General features: G+C 47.2%; 2 protein-coding genes across 6 annotated transcripts in view; one reads left to right on the plus strand and one right to left on the minus strand.

The window, feature by feature from the left end:
• The window catches only part of ccdc135 (coiled-coil domain containing 135), a 15,800-nt gene extending 9,801 nt beyond the window's left edge, over positions 1-5,999 (minus strand). The window contains exons 1-10 of one of the 5 annotated variants that reach the window (XM_068598513.1): positions 5,859-5,999; positions 5,129-5,217; positions 3,089-3,257; positions 2,765-2,887; positions 2,453-2,647; positions 2,230-2,361; positions 1,491-1,712; positions 1,118-1,258; positions 939-1,008; positions 729-857 (exon numbers count right to left, since the gene is read on the minus strand). In XM_068598513.1, the coding sequence (XP_068454614.1) occupies positions 729-857; positions 939-1,008; positions 1,118-1,258; positions 1,491-1,712; positions 2,230-2,361; positions 2,453-2,647; positions 2,765-2,887; positions 3,089-3,257; positions 5,129-5,217 (1,270 nt within the window). In that variant the 5' untranslated portion in view covers positions 5,859-5,999. Of the gene's footprint in view, positions 1-728; positions 858-938; positions 1,009-1,117; positions 1,259-1,490; positions 1,713-2,229; positions 2,362-2,452; positions 2,648-2,764; positions 2,891-3,088; positions 3,258-5,128; positions 5,335-5,858 lie in introns of those variants that run through there. The other 4 variants (XM_068598512.1, XM_068598510.1, XM_068598514.1 and 1 more) reach the window with 4 other exon arrangements.
• A 479-nt stretch (positions 6,000-6,478) lies between these two features.
• Positions 6,479-15,019, plus strand: edem2 (ER degradation enhancer, mannosidase alpha-like 2). The gene is made up of 11 exons (XM_068597647.1): positions 6,479-6,696; positions 9,492-9,602; positions 10,004-10,043; positions 10,382-10,487; positions 10,718-10,843; positions 10,915-11,126; positions 11,335-11,476; positions 13,252-13,376; positions 13,494-13,638; positions 13,752-13,873; positions 14,145-15,019. Exons 1-11 carry the CDS (start codon positions 6,605-6,607, stop codon positions 14,607-14,609), a joined length of 1,686 nt encoding a protein of 561 aa, XP_068453748.1. The 5' UTR covers positions 6,479-6,604; the 3' UTR covers positions 14,610-15,019.
• The last annotated feature ends 4,981 nt before the right edge of the window (positions 15,020-20,000 follow it).

Below are 20,000 nucleotides of genomic sequence, written 5' to 3' on the forward strand. Positions count from 1 at the left end.
ATGAATCATAGACTTCTATACAACCAGAAGAGTCGCCCCCTGGTGGTCAGGAGAGAGAATGCAGCTTCAACACATGAAGCATAGACTTCTATACAACCAGAGGAGTCGCCCCCTGGTGGTCAGGAGAGAGAATGCAGCTTCAACACATGAAGCATAGACTTCTATACAACCAGAGGAGTCGCCCCCTGGTGGTCAGGAGAGAGAATGCAGCTTCAACACATGAAGCATAGACTTCTATACAACCAGAGGAGTCGCCCCCTGGTGGTCAGGAGAGAGAATGCAGCTTCAACACATGAAGCATAGACTTCTATACAACCAGAGGAGTCGCCCCCTGGTGGTCAGGAGAGAGAATGCAGCTTCAACACATGAAGCATAGACTTCTATACAACCAGAGGAGTCGCCCCCTGGTGGTCAGGAGAGAGAATGCAGCTTCAACACATGAATCATAGACTTCTATACAACCACAGGAGTCGCCCCCTGGTGGTCAGGAGAGAGAATGCAGCTTTAACACATGAAGCATAGACTTCTATACAACCAGAGGAGTCGCCCCCTGGTGGTCAGGAGAGAGAATGCAGCTTCAACACATGAAGCATAGACTTCTATACATCCAGAGGAGTCGCCCCCTGGTGGTCAGGAGAGAGAATGCAGCTTCAACACATGAAGCATAGACTTCTATACAACCAGAGGAGTCGCCCCCTGGTGGTCAGGAGAATGACGGCTCCACTCACAGTCCAGGTCTCTGTAGGCGGTCAGCCTCTGAACCAGACCGCTTGGCATCAGGTACGGAGCGAACTCCTCCAGCTTGGCTTTCCTGTAGCGGGTCAGCCTCTGTCGGCCCGGCCAGCGGCTCTCCAGGTCTGAGGAGCAAAAGCCTTGTTTACGTTCTCCATCTCTACAGGATGTAACAGACACACACACCTCATGTGGAGGAACCGCACCTTCCTTTGAGATGCTGATGGGACTGATCCAGGATCGAGGCATCTCGAAAACACGGTGCTTCAGTTGAGTCTGGGAAGGTAAAATGTGTGTGTATGAGGTTATGGATGCACACACACAGACACACACACGCACGCACACACGCACACACACACACACACACACTCACACACGCACACACCTCCTCAGTATCAGGGATGATGTTGCTCATCATCTTCAGCTCCCTTTTCTTGGCGACATCAACAAGCAGCTGCTTTTTGCTCATCGCACCGAACAGGACCGGCTCCCACGTCTTCAGATCCTCCAGGTCGAACGCCATGTCCTACACACACACACGCACGCACATATATATATATATATATATATATATATATATATATATATATCGATCGATCGATCGATCTTCAACACGATCGATCGATCGATCGATCGATCGATATATATATATATATATATATATATACACACATGTATTTGTATGTGTGTATATATACATGTGTGTGTGTTTCTACATTAGAGTCATAGGTCAGGGTGTGGGCGGGGCTGTGACTCACAGTGCAGCCGCTGCTGCAGTCCTGCATGTTGACGTAGTAGTTGAGGTGGTTCCACACGCTCTCCACCCCCAGGAAGTGCTGGTGGTCGGTGGCGTAGCGGCTGCCGCTCAGCGGGTCGATGAAGAAGTTCTCCTGGACGCCGCGGCTCCCCGCCAGCACCAGCACCCAGCAGTGCACCCGCAGGCCATGCAGGGGGTCATGGGGTCGCTGCCCCTCCTGCTGCTGGAGGGAGAGGTTACAGGTTGTATGTTCAACACACACACAGACACAGACACACGCACAGACACACACACAGACGCACACACATATGAACACGCACGCATGGACACACAGACACACGCACACACAAGCACAAACGCACACAGACACACACACACAGACACACACACACACACAGACAGACACACAGACAGACACACAGAGACACACACACACACAGACACACACACACACACACAGACAGACACACACACACACACACACACACACAGACAGACACACACACACACACACACAGACAGACACACAGACAGACACACACACAGACACAGACACACACAGACACACACAGACACACAGACAGACACACACACACACACACACAGACAGACACACAGACAGACACACAGACAGACACACAGAGACACACACAGAGACACACACACACACACACAGACACAGACACACACACAGACACACAGCCTCCCTGCCCTCTTCTCTGTGCGGCCTCGTGCGTTACCTGCTCTCCCGCGCGCCGCTTTGCGTCCTGCTGCTGCTTCTCTTCTTGCTGCGTCAGAAATCGACTCTTCAGCTCCTTCGGAGGTTTCACCAGGTATTTGTTGTCCTGAGGCTCCTGCTCGGCGACCTCACTCTGCACGCACACGGATCACAAGGCCGTTGTACACGTCCCGCCCCCTTCACACGCGTGTGTGTACGGCGGCGGTGCGGTCGCGTACGAGTACCTGGACCTGGGCGGCCAGCACGGGGCAGTCCATCGCGCGGCGGTCCAGCAGACACATCTCCCTGACGGCGTAGCCGCTGACGCAGTAGGCGTCGTAGTTGCTGCCGAGCAGCAGGCTGCACAGCAGAGTGCTGGAGTCCAGACACGAGGCCCTCTGGCTCTGCAGCACCAAGCTGGAGGAGACCAGCACCCTGGGCTGGACACACGCACACACACACGCACACGCACACACACACACACGCACACACACAGTGCATATACACACACGTATAGTCATCTTTCTGTCCCTCCATCACCGTGAGAGGTTCCTCACCAGTTCCACCGGCGGCTGCAGCGGTTCCAGAGACAGGAAGTCGGCCACGAAGGAGGCGCATCCGCTCCAGGTGAAGAGTTCAGGGAAGCCAGTCGGCGTTGGCCGCAGAGTCGTAGACACAAACTTCTGAATGTTAGAATAAAAACACATACAGGAGTTACACAGACATCGCATGATTATCTGGAATTTTTTATTTAGAAAAAATTCAAAAATTCAAATTTTTTAAAACTTTTTTTTCCATTAAATAAAAAAACAACTTGTTCCTCTGGAAAAAAAATAAAGAAAAGCATGACACTGTTGTAGAGTTGGATTGTCCCACGTCACCTGAACGCCACACTCGTTGACTGGGCAGAGCAGCAGCGGCTTGCGGTTGGGGCACATGTGAGAATACTGACGCTTGAAGCTGGCGGCCATGGCCAGCAGTCTGGTCTCACTGGGGGAGTTCAGCCTGTGGGACTCAGGACACAGCGAGTCTTCATCCTGCAGCTTCAGGCTGACATGAGAATACACCATGTTATACCTCCTGACATGAGAATACACCATGTTATACCTCCTGACATGAGAATACACCATGTTATACCTCCTGACATGAGAATACACCATGTGATACCTCCTGACATGAGAATACACCATGTGATACCTCCTGACATGAGAATACACCATGTGATACCTCCTGACATGAAAATACACCATGTGATACCTCCTGACATGAGAATACACCATGTTATACCTCCTGACATGAGAATACACCATGTTATACCTCCTGACATGAGAATACACCATGTGATACCTCCTGACATGAGAATACACCATGTGATACCTCCTGACATGAGAATACACCATGTGATACCTCCTGACATGAGAATACACCATGTTATACCTCCTGACATGAGAATACACCATGTGATACCTCCTGACATGAGAATACACCATGTGATACCTCCTGACATGAGAATACACCATGTGATACCTCATGACATGAGAATACACCATGTGATACCTCTACATGACACAAAGCACATGTAGACTGGTTGGTAAACTCCCAGGACCCCCCAGCAGTCTCTGAGGGTGAAGAGCTGGTCCACTGTTCCACGACCGGGCCGGACTCCACACTGCTCCTCTTGAATCTGAGGTTCAGCAAGTGGTCGAAGCCTCTTCTCAGCATCCTGGCATAAGCTTTCTGAGCAGTGTGGTACCTGATAGTTCAGCACACTCTCCGGTTCCCCTTCAGTCCATGGGCTCTGTTCCCCACCCCCATGATTGAAGAGGCGTGTCAGCGCAGACAGACCAACAACGTCCAGCGTTGTCAGCATCTCAGGGTCTCATTCCACCGACGCCACCAAGGAGCTTTTTAACTCCCCTAGTGGCCTCCAGCAGGGATATGGGTGCAGCCCCCCAAGTCTTCAGGCGCTGCCCCCTCTCCAGGAGACATGTTGTCCGGGTTTAGGAGTTCCTCAAAGTGCTCTTTCCACCGCCCACGATGTCCCGGTCTGGGTCAGCAGTTCCCCTCCTCCGCTGAGAACAGCTGGGCTCGGCCCTGCTTTCCCTTCCTGATCCGTCGGATGCTTTGTCAGAAGCTGCTTGAGGCCAGCAGGAAGTCCTCCTCCATTAGTGTTAGCATCGTGACGCCGCCGCTGAAGCCCTCCTGGTCTGCTGACTATTCGTCAGCTCCAACACCGATGACCTTCTGACCTCACCTCCTAGCGGCCGTGTCCACAATGAAGGCTTTGAACAAGGTCCACTCGGATTCCATGTCCCCAACCTCCCTCTGGATGTGTGAGAAGTTCTTCTGGAGGTGGGAGTTGAAGACCTCCAGGACAGGATCCTCCACCAAACGTTCCCAGTTCACCCTCACTACACATTTGGGCTTGCCAGGTCTTTCCAGCAGGCTCCATCTGATCCAACTCACCACCAGCTGGTGATCAGGTGACCGCTCTGCTCCTCTCTTCAGCCGAGTGTCCAAGACATACGGCTCAGATGAGGAGATACCGTCGCAAAGTCCATCATTGCTCTCCGGCCTCAGGGGTTCTGGTACCAGGAACACTTATGAGACTCCTGATGCTCCAACACGGTGTTCTGGTACCAGGAGAACGATGGAGGCGGCGTCCTCTCCAGGACCCTCCCACCGCCTCCAAGAAGGCCGGATCCTCTGAGCTGCTGTTGGCTGCGTGAGCACAGACAGCAGTCAGAGCCTTACTGCCCCAGGTGCAGGGAGGTGACCCTCTGGTTCTCCGGGGAAAACTCCAACACGGCGGCGCTCAGCCGGGGGCTCGATCCCCACTCCCGCCTGGCGCCTCCGTGTGTGTGTGTGTGTGTGTGTGTGTGTGTGTGTGTGTGTCTGTGTGTAAGTATATATTTACTCACAGAAGCTCACAAGGAGTTGAAACTTGGGGCAGTGGCTCTTCCTCCTGGTTTTGTGTCTCCTCCTCTTCTGACTCCTGCAATGTCTCCATCTTTCAGGACGAACCGTGAAGTTTAACAAGCGACCAGCAGCTCACGATGACTCACATGCCGTCACCCAGTGAAAATACACAATGAGAATGGAAATACATGAAAATCTCAGTAACTTGTGTACTGTGTAATGGTTTCGTACATAAACAGAGTACACACTGGGTCGTTCATACTGGGACTAGTGCTGTACAGCTGTGTGATGATATTATTTGAATTGAATGAGTAACTGTGTGTAAAGTATTTACATATGCCTACATATATATATATATATATATATATATATATATATATATATATATACATATATATATATATATATATACATATACATATATATATATATATATATATATATATATATATATATATATATATATATATAAAATATGTGTAAACATAGTACTAATGTACTAATGTAATGTACACTATAAGAGAGTACATTGAGAGTACTTTTACCTTGGATACTTTAAGTATATTTAGGTGTTTTCTCTTTTATTTAAACTTGTTGTCATTATTGTTCATAATCAGAAGTTAAAATAAGAAGACAACGTTCTAACTTGTTGTTTACGGCAACAGACCAGTTAAAATGAGGTATGAATGATGATGTATTACTTTGTACTAAAATACTTGAAGTTGTACTTACAGTTTTATTGGAGATCCTGTTTCGTTTACGAACACCAGGGCCGTTGTGCCCACGCCGTGTCCATGGAAACAGCCGGACGTGATGACGTAGAGACACGTCGCCTGAACGTGCTCTCGGAGATTACGTCATAGATTCAGTTTCCGTTATTCTTTTTTCTTTCTTTTTTTTAAATACGGAAAAATACCAAGATAGTAATTTATTAAAGCTACATAAAACATCTTTACCATGTCAGTTCATTGTTAGCTTTAATAATAGATTCAGTTATGTATAATAATATATATTATTTAAATATCTTGAACGTTGTTGAAGGTTTTTTTAACGGTGTGTTCTTTAACGCAGCTCAAACTACTCGTTTACACACAAAAAAGCAGAAATAACCGTGTAAATATATATATTAATATATAGTAATTTGACCAAGAGAGTAGCGGGCTTACGTTGCTCTTCTATTGTTGGTTATTTCATATTTAATATAGTTTGTTCAGCGGGTATTTAATATGATATATGTAAATTCGCTAACGTTGCTAAATACAAATAATCCGCTGTGTTCTTGAACAAAGCTCCGTTAGATTTCCTCGTCAGTGCACCGGACGACGCATGCGCACATCGATACCTTCCGGGCAGCGAGCACAACAACAGCAGAAAACCCAGCTGTGCTGTTGCAATTCATTCTCTTCTTCGGGGTTTATTTCGTTTCTCTGCACCTGCTTTCACGCGCGGCTCACTCCCGCGTGTGCTCGCGTCCCTCGATGCGCGCTCCCGTGCTCGTGACGCTGTGTGTTTGGGTGCTGAGTGATGCGGCGTCTCGTCAGTTCACTGAGGAGGAGATGGCTGCTGTCAGGTAACAACAGGAAGCAGAGGAGGAGTACTCATAAAGTACAAGTACTCATGAATTACTGCTGTCAGGTAACAACAGGAAGCAGAGGAGGAGTACTCATAAAGTACAAGTACTCATGAAGTACTGCTGTCAGGTAACAACAGGAAGCAGAGGAGGAGTACTCATAAAGTACAAGTACTCATGAATTACTGCTGTCAGGTAACAACAGGAAGCAGAGGAGGAGTACTCATAAAGTACAAGTACTCATGAAGTACTGCTGTCAGGTAACAACAGGAAGCAGAGGAGGAGTACTCATAAAGTACAAGTACTCATGAATTACTGCTGTCAGGTAACAACAGGAAGCAGAGGAGGAGTACTCATAAAGTACAAGTACTCATGAAGTACTGCTGTCAGGTAACAACAGGAAGCAGAGGAGGAGTACTCATAAAGTACAAGTACTCATGAAGTACTGCTGTCAGGTAACAACAGGAAGCAGAGGAGGAGTACTCATAAAGTACAAGTACTCATGAAGTACTGCTGTCAGGTAACAACAGGAAGCAGAGGAGGAGTACTCATAAAGTACAAGTACTCATGAAGTACTGCTGTCAGGTAACAACAGGAAGCAGAGGAGGAGTACTCATAAAGTACAAGTACTCATGAAGTACTGCTGTCAGGTAACAACAGGAAGCAGAGGAGGAGTACTCATAAAGTACAAGTACTCATGAAGTACTGCTGTCAGGTAACAACAGGAAGCAGAGGAGGAGTACTCATAAAGTACAAGTACTCATGAAGTACTGCTGTCAGGTAACAACAGGAAGCAGAGGAGGAGTACTCATAAAGTACAAGTACTCATGAAGTACTGCTGTCAGGTAACAACAGGAAGCAGAGGAGGAGTACTCATAAAGTACAAGTACTCATGAAGTACTGCTGTCAGGTAACAACAGGAAGCAGAGGAGGAGTACTCATAAAGTACAAGTACTCATGAAGTACTGCTGTCAGGTAACAACAGGAAGCAGAGGAGGAGTACTCATAAAGTACAAGTACTCATGAAGTACTGCTGTCAGGTAACAACAGGAAGCAGAGGAGGAGTACTCATAAAGTACAAGTACTCATGAAGTACTGCTGTCAGGTAACAACAGGAAGCAGAGGAGGAGTACTCATAAAGTACAAGTACTCATGAAGTACTGCTGTCAGGTAACAACAGGAAGCAGAGGAGGAGTACTCATAAAGTACAAGTACTCATGAAGTACTGCTGTCAGGTAACAACAGGAAGCAGAGGAGGAGTACTCATAAAGTACAAGTACTCATGAAGTACTGCTGTCAGGTAACAACAGGAAGCAGAGGAGGAGTACTCATAAAGTACAAGTACTCATGAAGTACTGCTGTCAGGTAACAACAGGAAGCAGAGGAGGAGTACTCATAAAGTACAAGTACTCATGAAGTACTGCTGTCAGGTAACAACAGGAAGCAGAGGAGGAGTACTCATAAAGTACAAGTACTCATGAAGTACTGCTGTCAGGTAACAACAGGAAGCAGAGGAGGAGTACTCATAAAGTACAAGTACTCATGAAGTACTGCTGTCAGGTAACAACAGGAAGCAGAGGAGGAGTACTCATAAAGTACAAGTACTCATGAAGTACTGCTGTCAGGTAACAACAGGAAGCAGAGGAGGAGTACTCATAAAGTACAAGTACTCATGAAGTACTGCTGTCAGGTAACAACAGGAAGCAGAGGAGGAGTACTCATAAAGTACAAGTACTCATGAAGTACTGCTGTCAGGTAACAACAGGAAGCAGAGGAGGAGTACTCATAAAGTACAAGTACTCATGAAGTACTGCTGTCAGGTAACAACAGGAAGCAGAGGAGGAGTACTCATAAAGTACAAGTACTCATGAAGTACTGCTGTCAGGTAACAACAGGACGCAGAGGAGGAGTACTCATAAAGTACAAGTACTCATGAAGTACTGCTGTCAGGTAACAACGAGACACAGAGCAGTACTCATGAAGTACACATGCATACTGAAATACTGGATTAACTCTAGTCTCACTCTCTGGTCTCACTCTCTAGTCTCACTCTCTAGTCTCACCCTCTGGTCTCACTCTCTGGTCTCACTCGTTAGTCTCACTCTCTGGTCTCACTCTTTAGTCTCAATCCAGTCTCACTCTTCAGTCTTACTCTCTAGTCTCACTCTCTGGTCTCACTCTCTGGTCTCACTCGTTGGTCTCACTCTTTAGTCTCAATCCAGTCTCACTCTTCAGTCTTACTCTCTAGTCTCACTCTCTGGTCTAACTCTCTAGTCTCACTCTTTAGTCTCACTCTCTTGTCTCACTCTTTAGTCTCACTCTTCAGTCTCACTCTCTTGTCTCACTCTTTAGTCTCACTCTTCAGTCTCACTCTCTAGTGTCACTCTTCAGTCTCACTCTCTAGTGTCACTCTTTAGTCTCACTCTGTGGTCTCACTCGTTAGTCTCACTCTGTGGTCTCACTCGTTAGTCTCACTCTCTGGTCTCACTCGTTAGTCTCACTCTCTGGTCTCACTCGTTAGTCTCACTCTCTGGTCTCACTCTTCAGTCTCACTCTTCAGTCTCACTCTCTAGTGTCACTCTTCAGTCTCACTCTCTAGTGTCACTCTAGTCTCACTCTCTGGTCTCACTCGTTAGTCTCACTCTCTGGTCTCTGGTCTCACTCGTTAGTCTCACTCTCTAGTCTCACTCTCTAGTGTCACTCTTCAGTCTCACTCTCTAGTGTCACTCTTTAGTCTCACTCTGTGGTCTCACTCTCTGGTCTCACTCTTTAGTCTCACTCTTCATGTTTTTTAGGCAGCGCATCAAATCCATGTTCTACCACGCCTACAATAGTTACCTTGACAAGGCCTTCCCCTACGACGAGCTCCGCCCACTTACCTGTGACGGACAGGACACCTGGGGCAGGTACGGTGACATCATCAGGTTTTATAATTAATGTATTTATTTAATGTAACTTTCTTCTTTCCTTTTTATATTTTGAATGGTCTCTGATTATTTTTTACTTGTTTATTCAATCATTTGTTGTCATTTTATTGTCTATTATTGTTAGTTTAAAGTGCTTAATAATAATAATAATAATAATAATAATAATAATAATAATAATAATAATCAGCAGCAGCATTATTAAAATGATACATATTTTACTTTTCACTTCATAACATTCTTGGGTCACAGCAAAACATATTTAGGATTTTCATAATTTGATATTTGCAGTCTGTTCTTCAGAAATCTGTTATTAGTGTATTGATATGTGTTCATATTTATTTAATCCATTCGTTAATTTATCCTCCATCTTGGCTCCACAGCTTCTCTCTCACTCTGATCGACGCTCTGGACACTCTGCTGGTGAGACACAGACTCAAAGTCTTTTATTTATCTATATATATATATATGTATATATGTGTATGTATGTATGTATATATATATATATATATATATATATATATATATATATATATATATATATATATATATATATACATATATATATATATGTATATATATATATGTATATATATATATATATATATATATATATATATACATATATATATATATGTATATATATATATATATGTATATATATATATATATATATATATATATATACATATATATATATATATATATATATATATATATATATATATATATATATCTCATAAAGCCTGTTTCTCTGGAAGGTTCTGGGGAACCAGACAGAGTTCCAGCGCGTTGCGTCGCTGCTTCAGGACACGGTGAGCTTCGACATCGACGTCAACGCGTCCGTGTTCGAGACCAACATCAGAGGTGTGTGTGTGTGTGTGTGTGTGTGTGTGTGTGGGTGTGTGGGTGTGTGTGTGTGTGTGATGATCTGGCCAAAAGGCAATAGCACAGTCCACACAGTGACACAAACAGCACAGATACCATACAGCATGACAAACACATGAGAAAATAGGTGTGTGTGTGTGTGTGTGTGTGTGTGTGTGTGTGTGTGTGTGTGTGTGTGTGTGTGTGTGTGTGTGTGTGTGTGTGTGTAGTGGTGGGCGGTCTCCTCTCTGCTCACCTCTTGTCAGGTCGTGGGGCGATGGATCTGGAGCCCGGTTGGCCGTGTGCAGGACCGCTGCTGAGGATGGCTGAGGACGCAGCCAGGAGACTGCTGCCTGGTGAGAGACACACACACACACGCACACACACACGCACACACACGCACACACACGCTGACCCCTCCCCTCAGCGTTCCAGACCCCCTCCGGCATGCCGTACGGCACGGTGAACCTGCGGCGCGGCGTGGGCCCCACAGAGACGCCGGTGACCTGCACGGCCGGCGTGGGCTCCTTCATCCTGGAGTTCAGCACGCTGAGCCGGCTCACCGGGGACGCCGCCTACGAGGACGCCGCCCGCAGAGCGCTGAGGGCGCTGTGGGGGACGCGCTCACCCATCGGGCTGGTGAGGACGCCTGTCTGTCTGCTCGCCTGTCTGTCTGCTCGCCTGTCTGTCTGTTTGTCTGTTTGTCTGCACGCCTGTGTGTCTCTACCTGTGTGTCTGTCTCTACCTGTGTGTGTGTGTGTGTGTGTGTGTGTGTGTGTGTGTGTCTGTCTGTCTCTACCTGTGTGTCTCTACCTGTGTGTCTCTACCTGTGTGTCTCTCTGTCCAGGTGGGGAACCACATTGACGTCTTGTCTCAGAAGTGGGTCGCTCAGGACGCCGGCATCGGAGCCGGGGTTGACTCGTACTTTGAGTACCTGGTGAAGGGAGCCATCATGCTGCAGGACGAGGAGCTGCTTGACATGTTCCTGGGTACGACCATGATGGAGACCACGACCACCACCACGACCACCACCACGACCACGACCACCACCACGACCACCACCACGACCACCACCACCACCACGACCACGACCACCACCACGACCACCACGACCACGACCACGACCACCACCACCACCACCACCACCACCACCACGACCACCACGACCACGACCACGACCACGACCACCACCACCACCACCACCACCACGACCACCACCACGACCACGACCACCACCACCACGACCACCACGACCACGACCACCACCACCACCACCACCACCACGACCACGACCACCACCACCACCACGACCACGACCACCACCACCACGACCACCACGACCACGACCACCACCACCACCACGACCACCACCACCACCACGACCACCACGACCACGACCACCACCACGACCACCACCACGACCACCACCACCACGACCACCACCACCACCACCACGACCACGACCACCACCACCACCACCACCACCACCACGACCACCACCACGACCACCACCACGACCACGACCACCACCACGACCACCACCACCACCACGACCACGACGACCACGACCACCACCACCACCACCACCACGACCACCACCACCACCACGACCACCACGACCACGACCACCACCACGACCACCACCATGACCACCACCACCACCACCACGACCACCACCACGACCACCACCACCACGACCACTACGACCACCACGACCACTACGACCACCACCACCACGACCACCACGACCACTACGACCACCACCACCACCACCACCACGACCACCACCACCAAGACCACCACCACCACCACGACCACAATGACCACAACGACCACCACGACCAAGACCACCACCACCACGACCACCACCACCACGACCAAGACCACCACCACGACCACCACCACCACGACCACCACCACCACCACCACCACGACCACCACCACCACTACCACCACCACCAAGACCACCATCACCACCACGACCACGACCACCACCACGACCACCACCACGACCACCACCATGACCACCACCACCACCACCACCACCACGACCACTACGACCACCACGACCACCACCACCACCACCACCACGACCACCACCACCACGACCACCACCACCAAGACCACCACCACCACCACGACCACAATGACCACGACGACCAAGACCACCACCACCACCACCACGACCAAGACCACCACCACGACCACCACCACCACGACCACCACCACGACCACCACAACCACCACCACTACCACCACCACCAAGACCACCATCACCACCACGACCACCACGACCAAGACCACCACCACCACCACCACGACCACCACCACCACGACCACCACCACCACCACCACTACCACCACCACTACCACCACCACGACCACCACCAAGACCACCATCACCACCACGACCACCACGACCACCACGACCACGACCACCACCACGACCACCACCACCACGACCACCACCACCATGACCACGACCACCACCACGACCACGACCACCACCACCACCACCACGACCACCACCACGACCACCACCACCACCACGACCACCACCACGACCACCACCACCACCAAGACCACCACCACCACCACAACGACTACGACCACCACCACGACCACCACCACGACCACCACCAAGACCACCACGACCACCACGACCAAGACCACCACCATGACCACCACGACCAAGACCACCACCACGACCACCACCACGACCACCACCACCACACACACTAACTTGACTGGTGCTTTCCCTCAGAGTACGACCGGGCCCTTCAGAACTACACTCGCTTTGACGACTGGTACCTGTGGGTCCAGATGCACAAAGGAACCGTCTCCATGCCGGTGTTCCAGTCTCTGGAGGCCTTCTGGCCCGGCCTGCAGGTACACACACACATACACACACACACACACACACACACACACACACATTGTCCTTGTGTCCTTAACGTGTCCTAAATGTGTCCTTGGCGTGTCCTCGTGTCCTTGGCGTGTCCCCAGTCTCTCCTGGGGAACCTGGAGGGCGCCGTGAGAACCTTCCAGAACTATTACTCTGTGTGGAGACAGTTTGGAGGCCTGCCGGAGTTCTACAGCATCCCTCAGGGCTACACCGTGGACAAGAGAGAGGGGTACCCCCTGAGACCGGGTCAGTCCCTTGTAGTCCACCACAGTATGAAATCCTTCACGTGAAGCTTTTTAAAACCTTACGGGCTTTTATTTTGAAATTCAGCAGCTGAGTGTTCCTGTTTGTGGTTCCAGAGTTGATCGAGAGCGCCATGTACCTGTTCCGGGCGACAGGTGACCACACCTACCTGCAGCTGGGCCTCGACGCGCTGGAGTCCATCGAGAAGATCAGCAGGACGCCCTGCGGCTACGCCAGCGTGAGCGCCGCTAGCTTTTAGCTCGTAGCTTTTAGCTCGTAGCTTTTAGCTCGTAGCTTTTAGCTCGTAGCTTTTAGCTCGTAGCTTCACTTTAAGGGACAGCGTGTGTGAGGTTTAGTGCCATCTAATGGTGACGGATCAGACTGCAACCTGTTGGGTGTCTCTACTGGTCTCTACCGTCTCTCCTGTCACTCCTGGTCTCTACTGGTCTCTACTGTCTCTACTGGTCTCTACTGTCTCTCCTGTAGAAAAAACTGTGTGTGTGTTGCAGGTGAAGGACCTGCGAGACCACCAGCTGGATAACCGGATGGAGTCCTTCTTCCTGGCTGAGACGGTGAAGTACCTGTACCTGCTGTTTGACCCCACCCACTTCCTGCACGGCGGGGGGGCGGAGGGGGACGGGTCGTGGGAGGCGGGCGGCGAGGCCGGGCGCTGCGTGCTCGGGGCCGGCGGCTTCGTCTTCAACACGGAGGCTCACCCGCTGGACCCGGCGGCGCTGCACTGCTGCGGGCGCCACGCGCAGGACCGCCACGCGCTGCGGGACGTCCTGCTGGGCCTGTCGGAGCCCGCCGGCCAATCGGAGCAGCCCGGACCGGCGGAAGCCCCGCCCCCCGGCCAATCGGAGAGCATCGCTCTGAAAGCGGGCGAGAGGAAGACGCCCCCGCGGTCCTGCCCGGTCCAGCCCTTCAGCGCCCGCTTCTCCGTCCTGGGACAAGTGTTCACCGGAGACTCCTGAACTCCTCTTCATCCTCTTCTTCCTCTTCATCATCTCCATCCTCTTCTTCCAGCTGCTCATTGACCACGATCGCTAAAACTAAAAGAAACAATAATTCATAAACGGATTCACCAGCTTCCAGAAACATATTTTTGTTGTTGTTTATTTTTTATGTTTTTTATTTACTCAACTAATTTAAACTGGAGCTGAAATATATTTGTATTTATTAAAAATCTTGAGGTTGTTTTGTGATTTGTTGTTATATAAATGTATTTATACATAGCTGCCAGCAGGAGGCGACAGAGTCCTCCAGAATATACAAGAAGAAGAAACCTAAACAATTTGAATTTGTGAATAAAATGATTTCCTTTTATTTAAATATATTTTTATATGAAGGTGACATCACTGATTAATAAAGTAGATAAAACATCTGTTCTATATAAAGTTATTCATCATTAATGAGTCCAGTTACAACTTCCTCCTCTCCTTTGCTTCCTCTCTCCTGTTTCCTTTCCTTTCTCCCTCTTCTCTCCTGTCTCCTCCCTCCTTTCTCTCTCTTTGGGTGTGGTTCTTTTATTTAACATCTGTGTCTCCTTCCCTCAGTCCTCTTTTGTCTTGTAAAAGTCGTTTTGCTTTGTTTCCTCCTCCCTTTCTTCCTCCCTCCTTTCCTTCCCCTTCTCCTTTCCTTTCTTCCTTCCTTTACTCCCCCTTCATTTCCTCCCCACTTTCCTCCCTATCTCCCTTTCTTCCCTCCCTCTCTCCCTTCCTTCCTCCTTCCCTCCCTCCCTCCCTCTCTCAGGGTGTGTCTGTATTGATGACATCATCATGACTAACAGTGTTTCCTTGAGTTCAATCCAAAAGTCTGTAAAACAGCTTCAAGCCGTCTCTACTGTCTCTATCCATCATTCTATTGTCTCTACTGTCTCTATCCATCCTTCTATTGTCTCTACTGTCTCTATCCATCATTCTATTGTCTCTACTGTCTCTATCCATCATTCTATTGTCTCTACTGTCTCTATCCATCCTTCTATTGTCTCTACTGTCTCTATCCATCATTCTACTGTCTCTACTGTCTCTATCCATCCTTCTATTGTCTCTACTGTCTCTATCCATCCTTCTATTGTCTCTACTGTCTATGTCCATCATTCTATTGTCTCTATTGTCTCTATCCATCATTCTACTGTCTCCACTGTCTCTATCCATCATTCTACTGTCTCTACTGTCTCTATTCATCATTCTACTGTCTCTACTGTCTCTATCCATCATTCTATTGTCTCTACTGTCTCTATCCATCCTTCTATTGTCTCTACTGTCTCTATCCATCATTCTACTGTCTCTACTGTCTCTATCCATCATTCTACTGTCTCTACTGTCTCTATTCATCATCTAGCTACCAGATGATTGACAGGTTGACATCCGAGACGTTTACAGCGTCTCTACGTCACTCGTCTGTCCATATATGGTCACTTCCTGTCCACTGGTTGCATCAAAACAAGATGGCGACGGACAAATTGGCAAAGGATCCACAAAGCAACAAGAACACCTCAAGCAGACATTTTGTATTTCCACACTTTGATCCCTTTCGTCTCCTCAAACCAAAAGTGTTGAAGAGACGAGTCGAGCCAACAGGAAGTGAGCCAACAGGAAGTGAGCCAACAGGAAGTGATCGTGACCGGGACATCTGAACTGCGGTCCAATAGTCCTTTTTGGTTGGAACCTTCCTCACTGAGGGAAATGACCCGGAAGTACCTCAGCGGCCGCCATGATGAGAGCCGGTTCTCTAAACGCGAAGGAAAGGAGCTTCATGCCTCCTAACCTAGCTCCTTTAGCTTAGGAACCACTGGACCTTCCTTAAGGAAAGGAAAGGAGCTTCATGCCTCCTAACCTAGCTCCTTTAGCTTAGGAACCACTGGACCTTCCTTAAGGAAAGGAAAGGAGCTTCATGCCTCCTAACCTAGCTCCTTTAGCTTAGGAACCACTGGACCTTCCTTAAGGAAAGGAAAGGAGCTTCATGCCTCCTAACCTAGCTCCTTTAGCTTAGGAACCACTGGACCTTCCTTAAGGAAAGGAAAGGAGCTTCATGCCTCCTAACTTAGCTCCTTTAGCTTAGGAACCACTGGACCTTCCTTAAGGAAAGGAAAGGAGCTTCATGCCTCCTAACTTAGCTCCTTTAGCTTAGGAACCACTGGACCTTCCTTAAGGAAAGGAAAGGAGCTTCATGCCTCCTAACTTAGCTCCTTTAGCTTAGGAACCACTGGACCTTCCTTAAGGAAAGGAAAGGAGCTTCATGCCTCCTAACTTAGCTCCTTTAGCTTAGGAACCACTGGACCTTCCTTAAGGAAAGGAAAGGAGCTTCATGCCTCCTAACTTAGCTCCTTTAGCTTAGGAACCACTGGACCTTCCTTAAGGAAAGGAAAGGAGCTTCATGCCTCCTAACTTAGCTCCTTTAGCTTCGGAACCACTGGACCTTCCTTAAGGAAAGGAAAGGAGCTTCATGCCTCCTAACTTAGCTCCTTTAGCTTAGGAACCACTGGACCTTCCTTAAGGAAAGGAAAGGAGCTTCATGCCTCCTAACTTAGCTCCTTTAGCTTAGGAACCACTGGACCTTCCTTAAGGAAAGGAAAGGAGCTTCATGCCTCCTAACTTAGCTCCTTTAGCTTAGGAACCACTGGACCTTCCTTAAGGAAAGGAAAGGAGATAATGCCGACCCACAATCCCTTGCGGGATTTAAAGTGACGTTTCATTCGTCCGTTCACGAGAACAAACGATCATGAAAATAATAAGTAGCATAACTTGTAAATACTTTAAATAATCTGTTTCCGTCTGGAAAACTATGAACGTTACGTTGAACACGCTGTAAAGAGATGAAACTGCTGTAAAGTGATGAAACTGCTGTAAAGTGATGAAACTGCTGTAAAGTGATGAACCTGCTGTAAAGTGATGAAACTGCTGTAAAGAGATGAAACTGCTGTAAAGTGATGAAACTGCTGTAAAGTGATGAAACTGCTGTAAAGTGATGAACCTGCTGTAAAGTGATGAACCTGCTGTAAAGAGATGAAACTGCTGTAAAGTGATGAACCTGCTGTAAAGCGATGAAACTGCTGTAAAGAGATGAAACTGCTGTAAAGTGATGAAACTGCTGTAAAGAGATGAAACTGCTGTAAAGAGATGAAACTGCTGTAAAGAGATGAAACTGCTGTAAAGTGATGAACCTGCTGTAAAGAGATGAAACTGCTGTAAAGAGATGAAACTGCTGTAAAGTGATGAAACTGCTGTAAAGAGATGAAACTGCTGTAAAGAGATGAAACTGCTGTAAAGAGATGAAACTGCTGTAAAGTGATGAACCTGCTGTAAAGCGATGAAACTGCTGTAAAGAGATGAAACTGCTGTAAAGTGATGAACCTGCTGTAAAGTGATGAAACTGCTGTAAAGAGATGAAACTGCTGTAAAGAGATGAAACTGCTGTAAAGTGATGAAACTGCTGTAAAGAGATGAAACTGCTGTAAAGAGATGAAACTGCTGTAAAGAGATGAAACTGCTGTAAAGAGATGAAACTGCTGTAAAGAGATGAAACTGCTGTAAAGTGATGAAACTGCTGTAAAGAGATGAAACTGCTGTAAAGAGATGAAACTGCTGTAAAGTGATGAAACTGCTGTAAAGAGATGAAACTGCTGTAAAGTGATGAAACTGCTGTGAAGTGGTGAAACTGCTGTAAAGTGATGAAACTGCTGTGAAGTGGTGAAACTGCTGTAAAGTGATGAAACTGCTGTGAAGTGGTGAAACTGCTGTAAAGTGAAAACAGCTTCAGCCTCATTCTTTTATGTTACTTTAGTTGCAGAAGCTTTAATGAAAGAGTTAAACTGGTCGAGCTCTTCAGCCTGACTCTGTTTATGATTATCATCTTTTTAATCCACTATGTTGTACATTACAATAAAACACTATGAAGTTGTGTTTCATGAACTGTTGTCTGCATATTTATGATCAGATTATAATCTGCATATAAACCATAACAACATAAATGAATATGAGACACACATATGAAACACATCGTTAGTGGAATATTTAATTCATCAGGTTTAAACTGAACAGAAACAGTTTAGCAGCTTTGTTCTCTGTGTAAAACCTCTAGTTTCACTTTCATATTCCTTCTTAACTTCTATTCTATTCCGTTAATAAAGTAATGAATGAAGCGGTTGTTAATATTAATAAAGTAATGAATGAAGCGGTTGTTAATATTAATAAAGTAATGAATGAAGCGGTTGTTAATATCAATAAAGTAACATATGAAGCGGTTGTTAATATTAATAAAGTAACATATAAAGCGGTTGTTAATATTAATAAAGTAATGAATGAAGCGGTTGTTAATATTAATAAAGTAATGAATGAAGCGGGTTGTTAATATTAATAAAGTAATGAATGAAGCGGTTGTTAATATTAATAAAGTAATGAATGAAGCGGTTGTTAATATTAATAAAGTAACATATGAAGCGGTTGTTAATATTAATAAAGTAACATATAAAGCAGTTGTTAATATTAATAAAGTAATGAATGAAGCGGTTGTTAATATTAATAAAGTAATGAATGAAGCGGGTTGTTAATATTAATAAAGTAATGAATGAAGCGGTTGTTAATATTAATAAAGTAATGAATGAAGCGGTTGTTAATATTAATAAAGTAACATATGAAGCGGTTGTTAATATTAATAAAGTAATGAATGAAGCGGTTGTTAATATTAATAAAGTAATGAATGAAGCGGTTGTTAATATTAATAAAGTAATGAATGAAGCGGTTGTTAATATTAATAAAGTAATGAATGAAGCGGTTGTTAATATTAATAAAGTAATGAATGAAGCGGGTTGTTAATATTAATAAAGTAATGAATGAAGCGGTTGTTAATATCAATAAAGTAATGAATGAAGCGGTTGTTAATATTAATAAAGTAATGAATGAAGTGGTTGTTAATATTAATAAAGTAATGGACCAAATGAATGAAGTGAATGAAGGAGCCCTGGACCAGGAGCCCTGGACCAGGAGCCCTGGACCAGGAGCCCTGGACCAGGAGCCCTGGACCAGGAGCCCTGGACCAGGAGCCCTGGACCAGGAGCCCTGGACCAGGAGCCCTGGACCAGGAGCCCTGGACCAGGAGCCCTGGTTCCTCTATAGACTAACATGAAGTCATGTGACCGTGGTGGTCCCCTCAACCTGCCTCCTTGACTCCTTGTCTCCTCAGCTCGTCTTTTAAGGACGCTTCATAATAATTTTGACAATACGAGTCAAACAGGAGGAGATTGTGTCCATGTACACACACACACACACACACACACACACACACACACACACACACACAGATCCATGCATCATGAGAACAGTATGTGATCGTGTGTTAGAGCGCTGAACCCAGCCCTGTGAGTC

Source organism: Clinocottus analis, unplaced genomic scaffold (assembly GCF_023055335.1).
Source record: "Clinocottus analis isolate CAN_PGR_092001 unplaced genomic scaffold, fCliAna1.0.p SCAF_4, whole genome shotgun sequence".
Classification (NCBI taxonomy): domain Eukaryota; kingdom Metazoa; phylum Chordata; class Actinopteri; order Perciformes; family Cottidae; genus Clinocottus; species Clinocottus analis.